Here is a 24,281-nt window from a genome sequence, read left to right as displayed (position 1 = left end):
AACAACATATTGCGTATAGTTCCCTGTGCCATACAGTAGGACCTTGTTGGCTATCTGTTTTGTATATAGTAGGGTGTAATTGTAGGCTGCCAGGCTCCTCTGTTCACAGGATTCTCCAGGCAAAAATCCTGGAGTGGGTGCCATGCCCTCTTCCAGGGACTCTTCGTGACCCAGGCATCAAACTCCCATCTCTTATGTCTCCTGCATTGGCAGGCAGGCTCTTTACCACTAGCATCACCTGGGAAGACCATTTTAATCCTAAACCCCTAAGTTATCCCTCTCTGCCTTTCTCCTTTGGTAGCCATTACTTTGTTTTCTACGACTGTGAATCTATTTCTGTTTTGTAAACAAGTTCATTTGTATAATTTTTTAAGTTCCATGTATAAAGAATAGCATATTAATCTTTGTCTTCCTCTATCTGACTTACTTCACTTACTATGATAATCTTTAGGTCTATCTATGTTGCAGCAAATGACAATATTTCATTCTTTTTCATGGCTTAGTAATATTCCATCACCATCTTCTTTATCTATTTATCTGTCAACAGGTATTTAGGTTGCTTTCGTTTCTTAACTGTTGTAAGTAGGGCTGCTATGAACACTGGGATGTATGTATCTTTTTGAATTGGCATTTTGTCATTATTTACGCCCAGGAGTGGGATCACTGGATCATATGGTAGGTAACTCAGTTTTCAGTATTTTAAGGCCATAATGACAATTTTAATGGCACTGCCCTATTTGAATTGATTGTGTTCCCCCACCCCTCTGTTCACCTCAGGCCACGTAGTCAGAGGTTATTAGATCTGGGTTGCTCCTGAATTCCCAGGGGATTTTATTTAAAATGCAGATGCCCAGGCCCCACCCAAGACCTACTGAACCAAAACTCTGGGGGTGAAATCAGAGCCTTGGCAGTTTTCACACACTCCTTGCTACCCTCCCACCCCCCACACCCTACCCATCTATTTACCAGCCCCCTCCCTACCCATCTCCCACACTGGGCCTTGATTCTTAGGCTGAATCTGCTTCACTAAACCATGAGTTCCTTGGGCTTCCTCTAGGTTTTAGTCACTACACACTTCACCAACAAAGTGTTCTCTTAAAAAATGTATCAGGAAAGCATCACCCTCAATGGTGAAAAATTGAAGGCATTTCCCCTGAAATCAGGAACAAGACAAGGGTGCCCACTCTCACCACTACTATTCAACATAGTGTTGGAAGTTCTGGCCACAGCAATCAGAGCAGAAAAAGAAGTAAAAGGAATCCAGATAGGAAAAGAAGAAGTAAAACTCTCACTGTTTGCAGATGACATGATCCTCTACATAGAAAACCCTAAAGACTCTACCAGAAAATTACTAGAGCTAATCAATGAATATAGTAAAGTTGCAGGATATAAAATTAACACACAGAAATCCCTTGCATTCCTATATACTAACAATGAAAAAACAGACAGAGAAATTAAGGAAACAATACCATTCACCATTGCAACAAAAAGAATAAAATACTTAGGAGTATATCTACCTAAAGAAACAAAGGACCTATACATAGAAAACTATAAAACACTGATGAAAGAAATCAAAGAGGACACAAACAGATGGAGAAACATACTGTGTTCATGGATTGGAAGAATTAATATTGTCAAAATGGCTATTCTACCCAAAGCAGTCTATAGATTCAGTGCAATCCCTATCAAGCTACCAACGGTATTTTTCACAGAACTAGACCAAAGAATTTCACAATTTGTATGGAAATACAAAAAACCTCGAATAGCCAAAGTAATCTTGAGAAAGAAGAATGGAGCTGGAGGAATCAACCTGCCTGACTTCAGACTCTACTACAAAGCCACAGTCATCAAGACAGTATGGTACTGGCACAAAGACAGAAATATAGATCAATGGAACAGAATAGAAAGCCCAGAGATAAATCCACGAACCTATGGACACCTTATCTTTGACAAAGGAGGCAAGGATATACAATGGAAAAAAGACAACCTCTTTAACAAGTGGTGCTGGGAAAACTGGTCAACCACTTGTAAAAGAATGAAACTAGAACACTTTCTAACACCATACACAAAAATAAACTCAAAATGGATTAAAGATCTAAATGTAAGACCAGAAACTATAAAACTCCTAGAGGAGAACATAGGCAAAACACTCTCTGACATAAATCACAGCAAGATCCTCTATGACCCACCTCCCAGAATATTGGAAATACAAGCAAAACTAAACAAATGGGACCTAATGAAACTTAAAAGCTTTTGCACTACAAAGGAAACTATAAGTAAGGTGAAAAGACAGCCCTCAGATTGGGAGAAAATAATAGCAAATGAAGAAACAGACAAAGGATTAATCTCAAAAATATACAAGCAACTCCTGAAGCTCAATTCCAGAAAAATAAATGACCCAATCAAAAAATGGGCCAAAGAACTAAACAGACATTTCTCCAAAGAAGACATACAGATGGCTAACAAACACATGAAAAGATGCTCAACATCACTCATTATTAGAGAAATGCAAATCAAAACCACAATGAGGTACCATTACACGCCAGTCAGGATGGCTGCTATCCAAAAGTCTACAAGCAATAAATGCTGGAGAGGGTGTGGAGAAAAGGGAACCCTCTTACACTGTTGGTGGGAATGCAAACTAGTACAGCCGCTATGGAAAACAGTGTGGAGATTTCTTAAAAAACTGGAAATAGAACTGCCATATGACCCAGCAATCCCACTTCTGGGCATACACACTGAGGAAACCAGATCTGAAAGAGACACGTGCACCCCAATGTTCATCGCAGCACTGTTTATAATAGCCAGGACATGGAAGCAACCTAGATGCCCATCAGCAGATGAATGGATAAGGAAGCTGTGGTACATATACACCATGGAATATTACTCAGCCATTAAAAAGAATTCATTTGAACCAGTCCTAATGAGATGGATGAAGCTGGAGCCCCTTATACAGAGTGAAGTAAGCCAGAAAGATAAAGAACATTACAGCATACTGACACATGTATATGGAATTTAGAAAGGTGATAACGATAACCCTATATGCAGAACAGAAAAAGAGACACAGAAATACAGAACAGACTTTTGAACTTTGTGGGAGAATGTGAGGCTGGGATATTTCAAAAGAACAGCATGTATACTATCTATGGGGAAACAGATCACCAGCCCAGGTGGGATGCACGAGACAAGTGCTCCGGCCTGGTGCACTGGGAAGACCCAGAGGAATCGGGTGGAGAGGGAGGTGGGAGGGGGGATCGGGATTGGGAATACATGTAAATCCATGGCTGATTCATATCAATATATGACAAAACCCACTGGAAAAAAAAAATAAAAATAATAAAAAAAAAGAAAAAAAAAAATGTATCAGGAGAATGCAGTCTTTTTCCCTCTTAGCATTCTCCACCCTTTCCTTAACTCAAGACCCTAGCATTCTTTCCCATCTCCAACCTCCTCCAAAAGAAACTTCACAAATACTATTTTTCTTTCCCTCTGAGTAGACAAGATAAGATTTTTAAATGAGTTGCTGGCAAAGAATTCATGAGCTTATAAACTATTGAGGTCAGAGTGACGAAAAGAAGGCAATGTTGAAAGGGGAGAACAAGTCCATAGAAAATCCCAGAGGCGGTGGAATCTGGGGTTCAAGGTTTCTTATTCGAATGCTCGCCACCTGTCTTGGTAAAAGTGTTATTTCGAAGGCAGTAGAGCGTCTTTTTCTCCTCTTCTGTATTCATCAGGAGTTGACTATGTGCCCCAGGCCTCAGCATCTAACATGAAAGACAGCTGCTGAAGGGCAGTGTTACAGAGGACCCCGAGGGGTTGGGAGTTGTGGGCCGTGCTTGAGGGACTGGGACCAAGCAAAGGAGAGGCAGGCCAGGAGTTGGAGTGCCGCCCCTGAGAAAACAGCACAGAAGGGCATCCTGGTTTGGTTTCAGCGGTGATGGAGTCATGGTGACAAAAATAAGTTCTGCTCACCTGAGACTGTAGAATCCAATTCAATTTCAAGTCAGTGTGTGTTTATTGAGTGCCTGATTCGGTTTAGGTGATGGAGAGAATGGGAGAATGAGGACGACAGCCTCAGCAGCAGGCTGATCTAAGCAGAAACTCCCTGGGAACCTGCCCCACAGGTCCACAGGTTCAGAGACTCGATTTCATCTGTTTTGCCCAGTGAGGAATTGATAAATCTTAGTCTGTTTCATGAGCACATTATTTATTAGGTGCTCACAGCCTGCCAGGCACCGTCCTGGGACTGGGGATGAGCTGGGTCGGTGAATTCAGCAGTCCCAGGCCCCTGTCTCATGGAGTTCACCTTCTCGGGTGGCATCTGCAAGGCTGCTAGGTCAGGCCGCTGGGGTGGCGGCCACCGCGGGAAGGGTCCGTGTCGGGAGGAGTCCCAGGAGAAATGTTTAGGGAGAGGTGGGGTTTGAATAGTGGTTGGAAGGTTAAGTAAGGTGTGGGTTTTCAAAGGATTGGAAACCTTAGAGAATGGAGCTGAGTGAGAAGGAATGAAACGACCTGCCATTGAAGGTCCATGACCAGATGGGCCCCCTTGGGGTAACAGGTGTATGCTGGGAAGTTGGACAAGTACCACATGGGGTTACTGCACATGGGCTGTGAAGTCAAATGTCTTGGGTCTGATTCCCAGCTCTCACATTTGCCAACCTTGTGAGCCAGGGCATGTTACTTAACCTCAGTACACTTTATTCTCCTGATCTAGAAAATAGGCATAATCATAACTAGCTTGTAGGTTGTCCTAAGCATTTAGCTGAGATCATGAATGGGATGAACTGAGATGAATGTAACTGTTAAGTCTTAACATTGGATAAACAGAAAGCATTCTAGAAAAACTGGAACCTGCCACCAGAATGGGGAGACACCTGCATACAGTGAGGGGGCTGCTGACTTGGGTAAATAAACCCTTTACTTACCACTTTCTTCTCCCACCCATGGCAGCCACGCTGGATTGAACAGCAGCTCCAGGGCTAGGGTGAGGCAAGAAAGCTGCTGGAACATGTTGACATGATCTGGCTTTCCTAAATTTTACACCCACATGCCCCACGTGCCTCAACCCAGTTGTAGCCATAATGAATGAATAGGAAACCTTTTTGATCTGCACCGTGCATTTCTCAAAGTGTGGCCCCTGGTCTACCTAAATCAATATCATAGGGGCTGCTTATGAAAATTATATTCATGAGCCCTGTGCAATCAGCATCATTGGAGATAAGGCCAGGAAATCTGCATTTACACGTACACACACAAAACCAGGTGACCCCCAGGCCCTATACCATACTTTAGAGCAGAAGCTCTTTGAGTGTGCCCCTCTAGGGCTTCCCAGATGGCAAGGTGGTAAAGAATCCGTCTACCAATGCAGGAGACACAGGAAATGGGAGTTCTGTCCCGGGTGAGGAAGATCCCCAGAAGTGAGCAATGGCAAACCACTCCAGTATTCTTGCCTGGGAAATTCCATGGACAGAGGAGCCTGGCGAGCTACAACCCCTAGGGTCTCAAAGAGTCGGACAAGACTGAGCACGCAGGCACCTCTAGTAGCATCAGCCTCAGCATAGACCCAGAACTCATTAGAAATACAAATTCTTGGCCACCTGCCCTGATCTTCTGAATTGGACACTCTGGGGGTGGAGCCCAGCAATCTGCATTTTAAGAAACTCTCCAGAGACTTCTGAGGCGCGTTATGTTCACTTGGGGGAGGTTTGAAAAACTATCAATGTCCAGCCTCATCCTACACAAATTAAATTAGAATCCTGGGATAGGACTCGGGTATCAGGATTTTCCAAAAGCTCCCTGTCCTCAGTCCTAATACGAAGATGGAATTTATAATAATCACTTTCAGGAACAGGAAGATGGCACAAATGTATTACACCTAGAAAGTTCAGCCAGAAGCAAGATCTCAGTTGCAGCTGGACCCCTACTGTGACCCCTTCAGCTAGTGGGGAGCCGAGACTTCCCGCAGCTTGGGGGTGTGGCTAAGGCCCCAGAGCACCACCCCCTCCTCCCCAGCACGTCGCTTGCAGCTCTGGGCTGCCCCTCCAGGTTCTCCCAGAAGACTGCTTCTTCCCAGATGCTGAAGTCTGCCGGCAGTCTGGTGCTTGAGCAGAGCTGAGGCCTGGGAGAACTTGGGAAGGATGACGGGAAGCAGCTAGCGGTGGGAAGGAAGTGTTGGAGGGCACTTTAAGATTGGGCTCACCGTGGGGAGCCCCAAGTCCTGATAACCCTAGGAGTGGATTGGATTCTCTGCTAAGCACCTGACCCTCTGCTTGGTGCTTTAAGTGACTCATCTCCTTAATGCTCCTTTGATCGCCGAGGGAGATTACACTCACAGAAGAGTCACTTCGTATCCTTGCAGCCACATTATCCCCCATTTACAGATGAGGAAACTGAGGCCCAAAGACTCCAGAGAGCCTGCCCCGAGGTCACCGGTGCGGTCCGGATGTCTCCAAAGGTTCTCTCACTTTGAATTGAGAGACTGGGTCTCCAGGGAAAAGGGGGAGGCGGGTGATCGGGAGGCGGTGGGGAAGTCGGCGGTGAGCCGGGGTGGGGCTGAGCGGGCAGCCCCTGCTACTGCCGCGCTAACGCGTCTCGGTCCCTCCCCCGCCGCAGGCCCTTCCTCGTGCTGCCGCCGCTGATGGAGTGGATCCGGGTGGCCGTGGCGCACGCCGGCCACCGCCGCAGCTTCTCCATGGACAGCGACGACGTCCGCCAGGCCGCCCGGCTGCTGCTGCCCGGCGTGGACTGCGAGCCGCGCCAGCTCAGGTAGGGCGGCGGGCGGGAGACCCCGGGGCGGCGGGGCTCTGGGAGGGCGCCCTTCCTCGCACACCCAGCCCCGTCCCCGGTGCAGGGAGCGCGGCCGCAGCGCGCGGGGGCTCCGGGCTGGTTTGCGCCCTGGGCGGTGTGCGCGGGCAGCCTTGCTGTCATGAAGATCGAGGCTCCTCGGGTTTAAAGGAGAGACGCAGGCTTGACAATAAGCAGGTCCCTCGAGTTGCAGGGACGGAGGAGGACTGGGAGCAAGGCTATGTGGGAATGCTCCTGATTCTTCGATTACAAGATATCCGTGTGCCTTGATCTTGATTCTAGGCGTATTCTTTCTATTCCGTTCCCTCTCCCTCTCATCCTGCCCCTCTTCTCTCCGCCTCTTCCTTCCCCCTCCTTCTCTCCCTCCCTCTCCGCCTCGCTTTCCCTCTCTCCCTCTCTCTACTAGAAGTAAATTGTTGTCTCCCTGTAGTTTTCTAACTGAACCGTGCAGAGAAGAATTTCTGGTTGGGTCTGAGCGCGCCTGTGCTTTTTCATTTGTATGGAATGAACTGGCTCTCCGTCCATCTCTCACCCCTGCATCCAGGTCTCTCCTGCATCAAGGTGGGAATTATTCATGGGACCCCATGCGGGGTGGGGGTTGGGGGGGGGACTCACTTTTATCCAAAGTGAAAGAAAGGAAACCACTCACTCAGTTGAGTCAAAACCTGGCTGTAAATGCAGACAATACAGAAACTCAGACATAGGTGTGTGTGCATGAGTGTGTGTGCTTTCCCGACTCACAGGTCTGTTGTCTAGGTGTCATGGACACCATTTTCAAATCCCCATTGCCCACCAGGTGAGTGTAGCCTGCCACGTGGCCAGGCTTCAGAGATTTCCACCCTTCCAGGATCTGATTGGAAGTCCGCAAGGGGCGGGTTTGCAGAAAAAAGCATAGCCCACTGAAGTCTCTTAGATGCCCCACCACCCAGGGACATGGAGGGCCCTGATGGAAGTCAGCAAGCATTTATTGAAAGCTTACCACAAAGTGAGCAGTGTCATAACTGCTTTACACAGACTAATTAATATTGAATGAAATGGGTATTATTATTATGCCCACTTTACAGACAAGGAGACTGAGGCACAGATAGATTAAGTAACATGCATAAGGTCAGAAGATTTGCAAGTGGTGGAGCCAGAATGTGAATTCAGGCAGCCCATACCTCCAGACCCCATAGTTCTAACCCGATTTGTACTCTCCTCAGGAGGTTTCTGTCTAGACAGAATCTGTCAATGCCACCATCCCTTACACTTTGTCACCTAGAATAACAATAGGTCTCGGAGAGAGACACCCGGGAGCAGCCATTTACTGAGCACCCTCTGTGTGGTGCATATTAATTGCAATAGGAGATTTGCATTCATTACTCTGATCCCTGAAGCAGCCTCCTGAGGCTAGTGTAAACTTCCCATTTTACAGACTGGGAAGTTGTTGGTGGGACAGCTGATAGGTGTAGATGTCAGGGATGCTGTCCTTGTGACTCTTGCTCCGAAGCCCATCCTGTGCCCGTGAGACTCTCCTGCCTCCTGTTTCGTGGGTGTGGCACCCTACCTGCAGGCTCCCTCCAGCTGCCCCTGCTCACAGTCCCCAGCTCTGGGCTGGGATGACCTTGAGACTCCAGCTCTCCTCCTTGAAGCAAACCTGAGGCCGCTGGGTGGCGGGGAAAGTAGAATACTTCCTTAACTCTTGCTGACAAAGTACTTCTTGTTTGTCATGCTCTTAGGAAACCTCACAGCCTAAAGGGTAGGCACCTGGGCTCCTGAGTCCGGCTGCCTGAGTCCACATTCCACCAACATGGCTAATTAGCTGCGCAACCTTGCGCAAGCTAGTTAACCTTCCTGGACCTTCATTTCCCCACCTATAACATGGACATAATAATAGCACCCCCCTTCAGATATTGGTGCAAGCACAAAGCAGGATCGCAAACATAAAGGACCACACTGACAATGCCTAAAAGGAAGTAAGTACTCATGATATGGTCATTTTTAGTGAGCATGATAAGTTTCTACTATCAATGTAGTAATAACGGAGGTTCATATCTAGGTATTGCTTTATCTTAAGATTTTCTCATGTGAACCTCAAAACAAACACTCTTGTTAACTGAACTGGGAAAATAGTGCTTCCCTGTTTTACAGAGAAAGATATCAAGGCCCAACAAGATTAGGTACCTCTTCTAACATCACACAGATGTTAAGTGACAGAGTTAGAAGTCGAACATCGAACCCAGACGCCCAGAGATAGAACCAATTTTTCTGGCCCCTGCCCTGGATCTGGAGTCAGCTCGCTTGGGGGATGCTGATCACCTTCTTCCAGATGCTTCTTTTCCTTTCCTAAGTCCATAGGCTGAACATGAACTCCAAGGACCACTGTCATCTGTAGGCCCCTCCCCCAGCACAGAGCTTTCACTGCACGGTCTAATGACCAGGTGTTCTGACAGTTGCACCAAGGATTTCAATTTCAGGGTTTGTCCAGTTTGACGCATCAGCCCTGCCATTCAGGATGTGAGTGTGATCACCTGCCAGGCCATGATGCACACAGTGAGCAGGGAAACAAAGGAAGCCAGTTCACCTGCATCTCTAAGCTATTTTCAGGCATTTACCTCTCAGTTCTTGACTCATTTGTGCACAGGATGATGATTTGTGTCTAGGAAATATGCTAACTGGTTGTTCCAGCTAAATTTTCCTCACGTTTGGAAATCATTTTCAAAAAGAAAACTAAAATATAGTATTTAGTTAAAATTTTTCCTAAATAATAAATGTAAGATAAGTTCCATCAACTAGACTAAATTCAATACATGATATGATCAGCCAGTTGTTGTTGTTGTTTTTGAGTATTTTTCAGTCTGGGCAACATATAGATATATCTATACATATATTTTCCAATCACATTTAGTGTGATGTGAAGTAGGAATTATTGTCTCCAGTTTTCAAGGGATGGGATCAAAGAAGTTTTGTTCATTTAGATAGCCAACAATAGGTACTAGACACCTGCCTTGCACTAAGTCTTCACTGTGTGCCATCCCAAATTCCACAAGGCAGACTTTATTGTCCCATTTTACAGATAGGAACACTGAGGCTAATTGCAGTTATGGGACTTGTCCAAAATCACACAGCTACTGTAAGGCAGATGAGGTGTAAGATGAAGGACTTTGCAAGTTGACTTGTCTCTCTGCTGTCCCAGACGTTCATCTTCGAAGTTGCTAGGCAGGCTCCTAGTTCTGAATCATTTGGAGCTTAACATACTACTATAAGTAATCAGTCTTAGAAACTGTGTTGGTAGTTTGGTATTCTAACTGACGCGGGAACTTGGGACGTGGTGTTGGCAGCTGAAGTGTCAGTGACTATTAGAACATATAATTACCTACCAGCCAGCCAAAGTTTCCTGGTGGGAGGCAGCCTGGACACCAGCCGGGACAGAGCAAGCAGAGTCAAGGATTCCCAGGTCTGACGCTAGTGCTGCATTAGTTTTCACAGTGACCTTGGTCAGTCCTGTGGGAGCTCTCCTTTTGTCTTTATTCTGCTACAGTAAAGCCTCACCATGGCAATCGAGTTTATACCAAAAAAACACCATTTAATGCGGCTGCAGGTTGTAAACCAACAAGGGTGACCCATTTATTCTTCCTTAATTAAAGTATCAGATCATCTTTCTTTTCTTTTTCCTGTCCTTTGGGAAATGGAGAGGAGGGAAGTTAGAATAAAGGAAAGAACAAATAAATAATACCCCCTGGCAGCATTTATACATTTTCTTATTAGGCTTTGTACATTTTCCTGTTAATAATTGGTCTTGAAACATTTCAGAAATACAAACAGTAAATGCTGCTGTTTTCCCCACATTTGTAAGAGGCACTTCTGCTCCAGAGTGAGGCTGTGTTAAAATAATGGTAGGAAAGGGTGTTCTCACATCCTTTCTTAGCTGATAAATGACACTGACCAACAGCAGTTGGAGGTTGGAACCATGAGCTCCCTCCAGGAAATGGCTAATCTTTTTGCAAGTGTTTCTTACTTCCAAACCAGCCTGTGAGCTGTCCAGAAGGGGTAACTTTGGGGATGGTAAGATGCTAAGAGTATCAGACTAGGACATTACAGATAGGAACGGTAAGGCTAGTCGTGGTTATGGAGCTTGTCCAAGGTCACGCATTGTGTTCTTTCCTTTGCTCTTCTGTTACATTTTTCAAGCTCCTAAGGCCAAGCCCCACACTAGATGCTCTCATCTGGATCTGCTGCTTTCTAATGGGTCACCTTGGGCAGGTCACTCTGCCCATCTCACAGGACCAGGTTCATCCCCTGTAAAGATGGGGGTGACAACTGTTTCGTGGGATGGGGAACTTCACTAAGAGGTCACATATGAATTTAACAAATTTTACCACTTGGTAAAATTGGTCCGCCCCTCCTAACACTTCTTAGGTCTCTTGGGCGCATTTTGAGGTTAATTTGTTGTTCATTGTTCAGTCGCCAAGCCGTGGCTGACTCTTTGCTACCCCATGAACTGCAGCACACCAGGCCTCCCTGTTCTTCACCATCTCTTGGAGTTTGCCCAAGGTTAATATGTTAATAGGTTTTATTATTTGTCTAGTTTAGGTCAAACTAGCTTCTAAGACAAAGACTGTGCCCCTGAGGCATCTGAACTGAAATTCTGTTGCCTCTTACACAGCCTTATAATGACAGCTGGAAGTTCGGTTTCGTTTACCAAACACATATGGGGTGCTGATGGCCCGCCAGAACCTGGGTGGGATCCAGGGACATCAAGTCAGGGAAAACCCAGCTGCTGCCCATCACAGAGGAAGCAGGCCTGGTGCTGCTGGAGCTGCTGGTCCTTGTTCCCATACGCTTCTGTGGCCCTTTAAGAAGAGGATCACCTGGTTGAGGGGAATTCCAGCCCTTAGTGTCGGAAGGAAAGATGCTCTCCACCCACTCCTTCCCCAGCCTGAAGGAGCCAGGTCTTTTCCGAGCTCTGAGGAGACTCAAGTGCTGCTGGGGAGATGCCTACTATATAAGCAATAGCAAACAGATCTGCGAGATAATCTCAGAGTCTGAATACAAAGAAAGTGAAGTAGAGTGTGAAGGAGAGAGGCCCTGAGGAGGGAGGGATGGAGCACCTCAGGGCCTTGGAGAGGATGGGACGGCCTCAGGCTCCTGACCAGGGACTTCTGGAGAAACTGGGGCGGGGGGCGGTTTGCGGGAGGGGGTACATCTAGAGTCGCATCTATGCCAGCCGTTTCCCTTGGTCAAGTTCGCATGGGCCCCTGAATTCAGACCTGGGTCTCCCCATTCTCTCCCTCAGATCACCTGCAGAGGCCGATCACCTGGCCCTGCACGTGCCTCTGTGGGGCCCTGGAAGGCTCCCCAGCCTCTCAGAGTGGGAACTGCTCTCTTCTATCCTCTCCTCTCCTCTCGAGTGCCCTTGTCCTTGCCACTCCTCGGCCTCTTCAGCTGGGTTGGCTTAAAATTGCAGGCACGGGATGCCAGTTCCTTCACCTCCAGCAGACATGAGACCGCCCTCTGGGCCCAGAGATGACCCTGTGGGAGCTGCTGCCACCCCTGCCTGAAGTCACTGCATTAGCGCTTCCTGCAAGATGGGAAGCCGCCCTCTGCCTGCTCCCAGGATGGGCGCTTTGGGGCCTGACTGTCCTCCCATATCGGTGTCAGGGAGGAGCCACAGAGCAGGTCCAGGAGCAGAGCTGGCAAGCGCCCTGCGCTCAACAGGCCCAAAGCAGGCCCCACTGTGTGCCTGGCCTACTGTGAGTTAGACTGGGAGTGGGTGCGCAAAGAGGTCAAGGAATTGTGGAAAAATCTGGCAAATGCTCTACTATAAGGCAGTAAAGATCTAGGTCTGAGAGCCTGAAATGCAAGAAGTACCATTTGTTGTGAATCCTGAGAATAAACAGATTTACTAAGTAGAGAAGATAAAGCTATGAGAGGAAGGGAGAGGGTAGTAGAAAAAATAAGTCCACACAGAGGGAACCACATATACAAAGGCCAAGGTGGGAGTGGGTGTTGGAAGAAACATAAGGAATTGAAACTAAGAACACAGGTTCAACCAGCAGTGCTCTGAGCACCTCCTGTGGGCCAGACCCTGGACCAGACGTTGGACACCACAGAGAAATCTTGGCTAAACTCAGCCCAGGGAGGGTCTTTGATGCCACACCAAAGAATTTTGGCACTATCTTGCGGGAGGTAGGAGCCGTACCAGAGGGTTAAGGAGGGGAGTGACAGCAGTGTTGTGTTTTAGAGAGAGGGGCTGAGGCAGGGAGGGGCCTGGAATGAGGACACTCTTACAGGGATCCAGGCGAGAGATGCTGGCAGCTGGACTGATGCAGAAGCAGTGGGCATGGAGAGATGGGGAAAGATGCTAGAGAAGATAAAACCTGGGGACACAGGTGAGGGGCTGAGCATTGTTAGAAATGGCCCTGGTGTGCTGTGGAGAGAGGGGCCTGGGGTTAGTGTGGGTACCAAGTTCCAGTTTGGAAGATGAAAGAGTTCTGAAGGTGGTTGGTAGTGCATGACAATGTGAATTACTTAATGCCACAGAACTGTACACTTAAAATGTTAAAAATAGGGACTTCCATGACAGTCCAGTGGTTAAGACTCTGCATTTCTGGTGCAAGGGGTATAGGTTCGATCACTGGTTGGGGAACTAAGATCCCACATACTGTGTGGCGTGAAAAAAATTTTTGTTTAATATTAAAATTGTCGGTTTTTCTGTTACATATACTTATTACAATTTTTGAAATTAGTCCTGATGTGTTATCAAGTGGAAAGGACCATAGAGAATAGTGTATGAGATGTCGTCACCCTTGTGTGAAATACATAACTGAGTATTTTCTATATCCATGTTTAGATTGTCTCTGGAAGAGTATACATGAAACCAATAACCAGCCAAGGAGGGGAGTTAGAAAACTGGGTATATCTATTTTCTATGGCTGCTGAAACAAAGCACCACAGACTTGGTGACTTAAAACAACAGACATTTACTGTCTCACAGTTCTGAAGGCTAGAGTCCAAAATCAAGGTGTCAGCAGGGCTGTGCTCCCTCCGCAGTATCTGGAGGGGGATCCTTCTGTTCCCTTCCAGCTTTTGGCAGCCCCGTGTTCCTTGCCTTGTGCCGGCATCACTCCAGTCTCGCCCTCCTTCTTCACATGGCTGTCTTCTCTCTGTTTCTGGTCTAAACCTCCACCTTCCTGTAAACACCAGTCAAACTGGATCAGGGCCCACCCCCAGTGACTTCATGTGGGGCTTTGCCAGTGGCTCAGCAGTAAAGAATCCGCCTGCAATGCAAGAGATGAGGGTTTGATCCCTGGGTTGGGAACATCCCCTGGAGAAGGAAATGGCAACCCACTCCAGTGTTCTTGCCTGGAGAATCCCATGGACAGAGGAGCCTGGTGAGCTGTAGTCCATGGGGTCACAAAGACATGACTTAGTGACTAAACAACAACAATGACCTCATCTAACTTGACTGTATCTGCAAAGACTCTATTTCTAAATAAAATTACCGTCACTTCATAGTTGTCGGGTAGGATGCTTAGGATTTCAGCATATCTCTGGGGGAGGCGGGGGGAGACCTAATTCAGCCCATATCATATGGGGGAGCCAGAAATGGGAGGGAAATTTACTCCTCTGTTGTGTGTGGTAGCCTGTGCATGTGATAACTCTTTCCCCTCCAAAAATTTTTATATTAGAGTTTGACTCAGGTTTCTGGGGAGTGTGTAGCTAAAGATGCTATTAAAAAATACAGGACACAGACAATGTCAGAGAAGTAACGGGTTCAGTTTTGAAAATGCTGAGTGCCAGATGCTGCCCACTTGGTTGTCCATGGAAATGAGAGGGTCTGTGTCAAGCTCCTCCATCAGAGGAAGCTTGCCAGGGAATTAAGTGCTCATGTTGTCATCTAGTTAGTGAAGGAGCCGAGCAGAGTGGCTAGGAGTGCAGGCCTGTAGCCAGACTGCCTGGTTTCAAATCCTGGCTCGACTTCTTACTCTCTGTGTGACCTTAAGCAAGTTATGCACTTCTCTGGGCTTCAATTTCTGTATCTATAAAATAGGAACCATAATATTCCCACTCTTTATCAGAAGAATTAAGTAAAATGATATAACTAAACCATTTAACACCACGTAGGAAGTAAACTGGGCTTCCCTGGTAGCTCAGCAGTAAAGAATCTGCCTGCAATGCAGGAGGTATGGGAGACACAGTTCCATTCCTGGGTCTGGAAGATTCCCTGGAGAAGGAAATGGCAACCCACTTGAGTATTCTTGCCGGGAAAATCCCATGGACAGAGGAGCCCAGTGGTTTACAGTCCATAGAATCGCAACGAGTCAGACATGGCTGAGTGACTGAACACACACACACAGCAGGTAGATCATGTAGCATGCTCGTGTCACAGAAGATGCACATTAAATATTAGTGAATATCCTTGCTCCCCCACTGGGGACCAAGGAGGTCAGCTTCTCCCGATTGCCGAACACAACAGCCTCAACTTCCTCTAAGAGAGACGAGGAATAAATATCTTGAAGCGATGTGCTAGTGTGCCAACAAGCGGTGTGGTTTGTAGCCCAGGCTGAAGGCAGGTGTGTCTGGGCCCTTCTTCTCTAGTGGCTCAGTAACCCCTCCAGGTGCAGGAAGAAAATTGATTGGGGCTGACTGGCTTGGGGGCCACTGTCCCCACCTCACTGATTTCCGAGTTCCTCTGGATACTCAGGTTCTATATTTTCTCTGAAGTGTGGGATTTTTGAAGACCATCATTGGATGGTATCCTGGAACTTTGACCAAAGTGGTTGATTGTCCATTCCCAGCTGTATTTGCAACCTTAGATGAAGTCACTAGCAGGAAATGACAACAGAAAGGAAGACAGATAGAGAACAAATATGGCCCTTCATTGATGGGGTCTTGTCCCAAGTGGGCAGAGGTTAGGGAAGGGGGGCATAGAATACTCCAGAAGAAAGAGTCATAGCTCAGCCTTTATCTCAAAGAGTAGCTTCTTTCTCTCTTTAGGGCTGGGCCAGAAATCTGTTTCCTTGACTGCAGGGCCTGCCACAGAACATGGCACATAGTTGGAGCCCAGTAAATACTTGTTGAATGAATGAATGAATGATACAAAGGGCTGTTACCAAGTGTGTTGCTGATACTAGATGTGACAGAGAGGACTTTTCCTATCTAATTCAGATGCAAAATGGCTTCAACATGGAGACAGCGGTAGACAGGTGAGATTCAGACGGGGAACTCAGAAGAAAGGTCTTAACTGAGATGCTTTTGGGAGGCACGCTGGCAGACCGGTGGCCACTGAAGTCATGGGTGGGCCTGAAGCCCAGGAAAAGGGCCAACGAAGAGGCGTCATCACGAGGCAAAAGACTAGGGCTCCCAGGTCTGAGAAAAGCCTGAAGAAAGTGAGGTAGCAGATGTAGGAAACTGAGATGGGGAGGGGTTGCCAGCATCCAAGGCTATCCACAGGCAGAAAAGATGCAGACCAAAAGGAGGCGACTTGACTGGCAGTGCGGGAGACACCAGTGCCCGCAGCAGCAGTTTCAACAGCCCGGTGTGGGCAGAAACCAGATTGCAACAGCAGACAGTTTGCCAACACTTGGAATTTGTTCTGAGCTTCCAAAGTGTTGAAAGTAAAACAAACACATTTGGTGCTTACAGAAAGGCAGAAAACTAAATCTTAAATGGTATTTGGGGCTCACGTCCAACTGGGCCTTCAGATTCAGTCCGGAAGTTTGAGAGTATGTAGTCTGCCACATGGGATTTGACTTCCTAGGAACAGGGGTTTTTTGGCGGGGAGAGGGGTCCCCTCTTGAGTCTGTTAAATTTCTGTCCAAGATGCTTATTTTCTCATCTGCGAGCAAACCTCCCAAACTCTAGGTGAAAATGTTAGTTACACAGGAGTGTTAACTTCCCTTAGCAATGAGCCAGCCAACCAGTACTTACCACACAGCCATATCCTTATACAAAGTCCTTCATATAACGTCATGACAATGGTGCTCTGGGTAACGGTGAAGGAGCAGGTCCCATCCTTCAGAAAGTTTGTAGTCAACCCAGCGATTAGAGCCCATGTGCCGTTTTTCCAAAGTGAACTTGTCTTTTATCAGCTCATGAAATCACCCTATGACAGATGAAGAACCACCAGACTGAGTGATCTCCAAAGTCTTTTCTAGCTCTGTGGGTTATTCAGTTTTGTGGTCTGATGTTCTGTGTGTAAGTGGTGTGGCACTTTTCCCCGTGGGGGAAACTGAGGTGTGCCGAGGGTGAAAGAATGAGTGGAGCTTCAGCCCACACTCCTGTATTGCACAGGATGACAGAGGGAACTCACAATCAGTTGTAGGCTAGACACTGTCCCGGGTGCTTCTCACATTGTTCAGTCTCCCCCATCTGCATACAAGACTTTATTTTCCTCTTCACACCTGAGGGAACTGGGGCTCCAGGAGGCTGGGAAATCTGGCTACCATCACATGTAGAAAGAGCCTCATCTTGCGTTGGAACCAGGCCTTTCTGACTCCAAAGCCTAAGTTGTCTCCACTATAACAGTAACTTCAAAAACAGATATCATATATTAATGCATGTATGTGGGATCTAAAAAAATGGCATAGATGATCTTATTTGCAAAACAGAAATAGAGACACAGACATAGAGAACACAGGTATGGACACCAAGGGAGGGAGGGTGGGATGAGCTGGGAGATTGAGGTTGATATATATACACTAGTGACATTAATGATAACATAGATAACCAACAAGAACCTACTGCACAGCTCAGGGAACTCTATTCAGTGCTCTGTGGTCACCTAAATGGGAAGGAAATCCAAAAGCGGGGGGAGATATATATAACGTTTAGCTGATTTACTTTGCTGTGTAGCAGAAACGAATACAACATTGCAAGGCAACTACACTCCCACAAAAATTAATGTTTAAGGTAACTTCAGTCAAAGAAGCAGCATTGGGAAATGGGAAACAAACATTTGAACGAGGCACACTGGTTCATCTTGGAAGGATCCGCCTCCAGCCTTAGTTCTCCTTAGAAATTTTTATGCCTGTCAGTCTCTTGTGTCAATCTACACTGTCAGCATCATCCAAGGCCAAAGAACCCTGTGAAGAATTAACATAAAAATAGTCCAAGAAATGTATGAAAAGAGGCTCAACCTTACTAGTAACCCTGGAAATGCAATCTGAAACCACACCCTACTATGTATTTCATTCCCATCAGACTGGCAGATTGGAGAAAAGCTATAGAAGAGCATGGTCTCTTAAACAGCACCAGAGGGGACTCTGAATCCACTTTCAAGTAAACTTGAAAACACATAATGCTACTCCTAGGTCTATACCCTGGAGAAACTCTCCCCTATGTACAAAGATGTTCATAGATGCAGTGTTTGTAATAACAAAATACAGAAAAGAGAAAGGAACAAGCTTTCTACTGGAGAACAGATGAATAAATGCTGCTATGTTCATTCACAGGAATGCCAACTAGCAAAGAAAATAAATGAACTAGAGCTACATGTTATTATATAAATCTCAGAGACAATATTGTGCAAAAAAAAAGCAAGTTGAGGCAGGATTTGGGTTTAATGCTAACATTTACATAAAGCCTACCAACATGCAAAATAGTCTATATATTAGTAGGAATTCATAAAATAGTAAAAGTGTATATATATAAAGCAAGATAGCTGTGATAAATGTCAAATTCAGGGGAGGTGGTAATCTCAGGAGGGTAGAAGACATGATGGAATCAAGATAGGTGTACAGAGGTCTTTGTATTTACAATGCTTTATTTTTTCAGTTGAGTTGGGTAGTGGACATGTTGGGATTATTGTACTGCTATATATTTTATGTATGCCTAAAATAACCCACTAACAGTAAAAGTTACTTAGCCAGTGTTTGCAATAGCACATTCGAAGGCTGGTCCTGGGATACTAATAAGTATTATTTTAAAATTTGAAGTGGTTCAATAAATTTGGAAGACACTGGATTAAATAAAATTTAACAAGCTTTTTAAAAAAATTCTGTCTTTAACATCCCATATTTCTTGTCAATCCCCAAAAGAAGGTTGTCCTATTAAATTATTTTACCATAGATCAGGAGTCAGCAAGCTAGAGCTGCCTGCCACCTTTTTTTGTATAAGAAGTTGTATGGGGAAATAGGCATGCCTATTTGTTTAGCATTGTTTATAACTGCTTTCACTACCAAGGCAGAGCTGAGTATTTGTGGCAGAGACCAAATGGCCCATGAAGCCTAAAATATTTACTCTTTGGCCCTTTACAGAAAAAAATGTGCAGATCTGGGGACTTACTTCCCTGGCAGGCTAGTGCTTAAGACTCCATGCTTCCATTGCAGAGGGCACAATTTTGATCCCTGGTCAGGGAACTAAGATCCTGTATGCCGCATGGCATGGCCAAAAAATAGAGGGGGAAAAAAATGTTTTCAATGTGCAGATCTGTTTATGGGATTGGCGTTACTAGGAATTAATTTGGGGATTGTAACAATACAACTTTGCCCTTTACATCTCAGGAATTGGTTCATTTATTTGTGAAAATTTTTATAAAGAAGACTATCCATTCTTTCTAGAATTCCTTAGAAGGTGGTATTTCATCTTTGATCTTCAGCGCCCAGTGCAATAGCCATTATATATTAGTACTTCATTGAATTGATTTAAAGATCCATTTGTGGAATGGATTGATTAGGATAGAGATTCATTAGCTGTAACATACATAGGAAATGCTTGTGACTTGGATAAGATAGGAGCTTAACATTTTCCTCATCTAACAATCAAGGCTTGGGCAGTCTGGGGTGTTATGGCGGCTCCAGGTCAGAGACCCAGGCACCCTCCCTCTTGTTGCTCTGTGATCCCTTAGGTGATACCTTTCTCTGCACAGCCCAACATGGCTGACCCCACCCACCAGGGCTATGGCTGTCCAATGGGAAGAGGGAATGTAGGATAGGGCCTGTTCCAGAGATTGCACACATCACTTCCCCTCACTCCCTATTGGTCAGCACTTAGCTGCAAGGAAATCTGGGAAATGTAGTCTTTATTTGGGCAGCCATGTGCCCAGCTAAAAATTCAGGTTCTACAATTCATAAACAAGGTAAAGGATTCTGGAGGACAGCACTGAGTCTCTGCCCCAAAAAAAGATACATTAAGGGCTTGCTAAAATCAAGAGTGACTCCTTTCTGTAAGGAAAGGCCTTGTTTTCAACTCTTAAGCCATGAGTGGGAGGAAGGCTCAAGAGGGAGGGGGTATATAAAGAATCCGCCTGCAATGCAGAAAACCTGGGTCTGATCCCTGGGTCGAGAAGATCCCTTGGAGAAGGGAATGGCAACCTGCTCCAGTATTCTTGCCTGGAGAATTCCGTGGACAGAGGAGCCTGGCGGACTACAGTCCATAGGGTGGCAAAGAGTCAGGATGTGACTGAGCGGCTAACACTTTCACTTTTTTTTCATGGGTGATTCATAGTTGCTGTACAGCAGAAGCCAACACAGTATTGTAAAGCAATTACCCTACAAATAATAGAATAAAATAAGCTATGATGCCAGAGCAAGAGACATGTAACTACAGTTCATTATTTTCTATTCAAAGTAACATGACAACATGTTCAGATATGAACACACCAGTTTGGTTTACCTACACCTGGTGTTTGAGATGTCTTTTTTCGCATATTGGAACAGACCTAGAATTTCTATTTTGGCAAAGTGGGTTTTGCCACTAACTGAGCATTTACTTCTAAGGAGGAGAAAGTGTTCAGGCCCCTTGCTACATCTCACAAGGCAGAAAAGATTGGCTGGGAGGAGGACATGGAATCACACTTTTGTTACATTATGCATGACAGGTTTAATGAGCTGGCTCTTTTCTGTACTTCAGTAGCAGCATTAAACAGCAAGTGGGCACATCTTTTGGACAAAGATTTCTCCGAACTTTGCAAGTATTATATGTACCATTTGCTGCAATCATATAATTTTTTTCTCAGAAAGGTGCACAGAGATATTAGTGTGATTTACTTTAGCACAAAACAGTCTCGATTTGTTCATCTTTTTGCTACCCAAAAGAAAAGGAAAAACTCCTCATTGAGGGGACTTGAAGGCTCTGAAAAAGAATTTGGCTTCCTTGGGAAAATGTGTTGAGGAGGGGACCTGGGGGCCTCTATCCAAGTGAGGCCTACAGTTCTCTGATTTGCCATTTCACGATTCATTTCTGAAGGAACCATTTTATTGTCACGCTTACAGAATCCTGTAATGAGAACTGCCTGATACATGAGATGATGCAAAAAAAATTGTATTTCCCTCCACCAGGGTTTCTCAGCCTCAGCGCTGTTAACATCTTGGGCTGAATCACTGTTGTGGCGTCATCCTGTGTGTTGTAGGATGTTTAGGGGCATCTTTCACTTCTACTTGCTACACGCCAGTAGCACCTTCCTAGTAGTGACAGCCAAAAATGTCTCCAGACGTTGCCAGATGTCCCCTGGGAGACAGAGTAACCCTGGTTTGAGGTACCTGCAACACCTAAAGGTATCCATAGGAAGACTTGCTAAATGACCTTGCTGCTGCTGCCAAGTCGCTTCAGTCGTGTCCGACTCTGTGCGACCCCATAGATGGCAGCCCACCAGGCTCCTCCGTCCCTGGGATTCTCCAGGCAAGAACATTTCAGTGGGTTGCCATTTCCTTTTCCAATGCATGAAAGTGAAAAGTAAAAGTGAAGTCGCTCAGTCGTATCCGACTGTTCATGACCCCATGGACTGCAGCCTACAAGGCTCCTCCATCCATGGGATTTGCCAGGCAAGAGTACTGGAGTGGGTCACCAGTGCCTTCTCCGTAAATGACCTTAGAAGACGTGAATTCTGCTCCTAAATACATCTAGTGTGAAAGTGAAAGTGTTAGTCGTTTAGTCATGTCTGACTCTCTGCGACCCCATGGACTGTAGCCCGCCGAGCTCCTCTGTCCCTGGGATTTCCCAGGCAAGAATACTGGAGTGGGCTGCCATTGCCTTCTCCAAGCAATCTCCCTTTGACCCTAGAAATTAGTGAGATCTTCTCAGGCTTACAGTTTCCTTAGGAAGGTAAGGTATTGAGCTGAGTGTTGTCCCTTAGCACTGACCTCCTGGGATTCTGCAGGCCAGAAGCTGTAACCTTGGGTCTAGAATATGACTTGAAGGAAAGAACAATTTGGGGGCAAGAATTTTCAGTGAGGGACACAGCAGGCATGCAGGCAAGAAAGAGGTAGGGAAATGTGTGTATGGAGTGGGAAGCAGGCCTTGTGGCTGGAACAGTGAGAAGGAAGAAATGATTGGGAAGTGGGGAACTTTCCAGAGGGGCGGCCGCAAGACAACCTTGAATTTGAAGCCTGTGATTAGGAATCTAGGTTTCTTTGGCACCCAGCCCAGGACTTGGCAACTAGTGGCAGGATCACAAAGAGTCAGACACGACCGAGCACATACACACATATGCGTGTAACAAAATATGTATATTGAAAGCATATATATATATAATAAAATATATATGTTAAAATTAGAACAATTCCTTGTACACAATACGCACTATATGAGTTATTATTATTATATCACTATTATTATTTGAAAACCAATAAAATATTTTTAGTAAGCCTGGAATACTGCTTGAAATATAATAGGTGATCAGAATGAATTAACCAAGATTTTGTAAAATATTGGCTTCTTCATACCCATCTATGATACTAGAATTTATTCCATACCAACCTTCCCTAGTCCATAGTCCAAACTCAGACATCCCAGAACCAGGCAAGGAACACCAATAAGTGGACCCGACTGGAAGTAAGACAAGAACGAGGCATGTATATGCCCCACATCAAAGTTTGCCAGCTGTTTTCAAACCTTGTGCTGGTCAGCAACGTGGGTGTTAGGGATACACTGACCTGTAGTTTGCCCCTCTGCTCCTAGGCCTGGCATCTCTCCCTCCTTCCTGGAGTGCCCTTCCAGGCAGAGACAGAAGGTGGCTTTCCTTGTGGCTCTTTGAGAACCACTGGGCTGCTTTTGAATAAAAGTGTAAACTGGCAAATTCTTGGGCTCGTTTCCTCCCACTGGGCCTCATCCAGTGCCCAGTAAGCTGGGAAACTAGACACACTTTTCTCCCAAGAGACCCTCTTGGCTGCAGTAATAAGTATTTGCAAGAAATAAAAGCAAAAACTGAGAATTAAATTGTCAGGATGGAGTCAGGGAGAAAAAGCTGTTGCCCAGTATGTAGTGGTGTATGTGCACCAGAAAACACGTGAAAAACTCAGAGACTGTCCATGCTTGGAGGCACCCAAGAGCTTGACTAGCTCAAGACCCCCATTTTATACACAAGGAAACTGAAGCTGTCAGTGGGGGCAAGGAAAGACCTGCCTTGGGACTAGGGGACTGTACAGTTGGAGGGTTGTTCGGTTGGAGGATGGGGAAGGGGGACTGGGATTCCAGATGGCCTGATTAAATCCCTAGAAAGAGGACCTGCAATTATAACATAATAGTGTCGTATTAAGTATGCATCCCATGTCTTGGGCAATTACGGTCGCACACTGTGCTGAGCAGTTCAAAAGTATCATCTTTAATCCTCCTCGCAGATAGAGACAGCGAGTACTGTTGCCGTCACGCCTGCTTTGCAGACAGCGTAACAGAGGCTGAGGGAGGTTAAGCTCCCCACCCCTGGTAGCAAGGAGGAAGCCGGACAGGGATGTAGAGCCTGCTGCTGGGCCCTGGGCTCCGCCTCCTGCGTTGTTGCAGAGGTTTGGTGTCAGACGCTCAGACTTGGGCCTCAGTTTCCTTGCCAGTATTATGGGCATAATAATAGCAACAGTTCCTTCAAGGAGAGAATCCTTTGAAGTGGTGGGAACTGAGTACTTCACATAGCACCTGGTACATAATGAGCATGCAGGAAGGTTTCCACTGATGAGGAGGTCATGGTTGTGGGAACTGTGTAGGCCTTTTGGGGTACAGGTCCCAGGGTTATGGGAAGTCCCTTTGGAAACCCAGTGGTTGCCAGCACATCACTAAGAACTGGGCAGTGTAAGACTAGTCAGTAGGACCAACTCTGGATCCAGACTGCTTGAGTTCAAACCCTGACTCCTCCTTGTTAGCTGTGTGACGATGAACAAGTTAATTAACCGCTCTGTGCCTCATTTTCCTCATCTGTAAGATAGGTTCCTGATGACAATAATGCCTTTCTCATGGGGTTTATCAAGGCTTCCCAGGTGGCTCAGACGGCAAAGAGTCTGCCTGCAGTGCGGGAGACCCGGCTTCGATCCCTGGGTTGGGAAGATCCTCTGGAGAAGGAAATAGCAAGCCTGGAAAATCCCATGGATGGAAGAACCTGGCAGGCTATAGTCCAAAGAGTCAGACATGACTAAGTGACTTCAATCATAGGGTTATCATGAGAGTTAAACAAGTAAAACATTTTTGTAAAATTTAAGATATGCCTGGTCCATGGTCATTGCTTTCTAAGTCTTTGTTAGATGAGTAAAGCATGTAATGTTAGTGTCCCTATTTTACTCAGGAGAAACTCA

General features: G+C 46.0%; 1 protein-coding gene across 2 annotated transcripts in view; it reads left to right on the top strand.

The window, feature by feature from the left end:
* Nucleotides 1-24,281, top strand: part of ABTB3 (ankyrin repeat and BTB domain containing 3) — a 319,893-nt gene that overhangs the window by 237,937 nt on the left and 57,675 nt on the right. For both annotated transcript variants that reach the window (XM_061125434.1, XM_061125435.1), the window contains exon 4: nt 6,613-6,765. In XM_061125434.1, coding sequence (XP_060981417.1) covers nt 6,613-6,765 — 153 coding nt within the window. The remainder of the gene's footprint in view (nt 1-6,612; nt 6,766-24,281) is intronic.

The sequence above is a fragment of the Dama dama genome, chromosome 22 (genome assembly GCF_033118175.1).
Source record: "Dama dama isolate Ldn47 chromosome 22, ASM3311817v1, whole genome shotgun sequence".
In the NCBI taxonomy this organism is placed as follows: Eukaryota; Metazoa; Chordata; class Mammalia; order Artiodactyla; family Cervidae; genus Dama; species Dama dama.
Note: the sequence above shows the minus strand (reverse complement) of the source record. Positions and strands in the feature narration are given on the sequence as shown.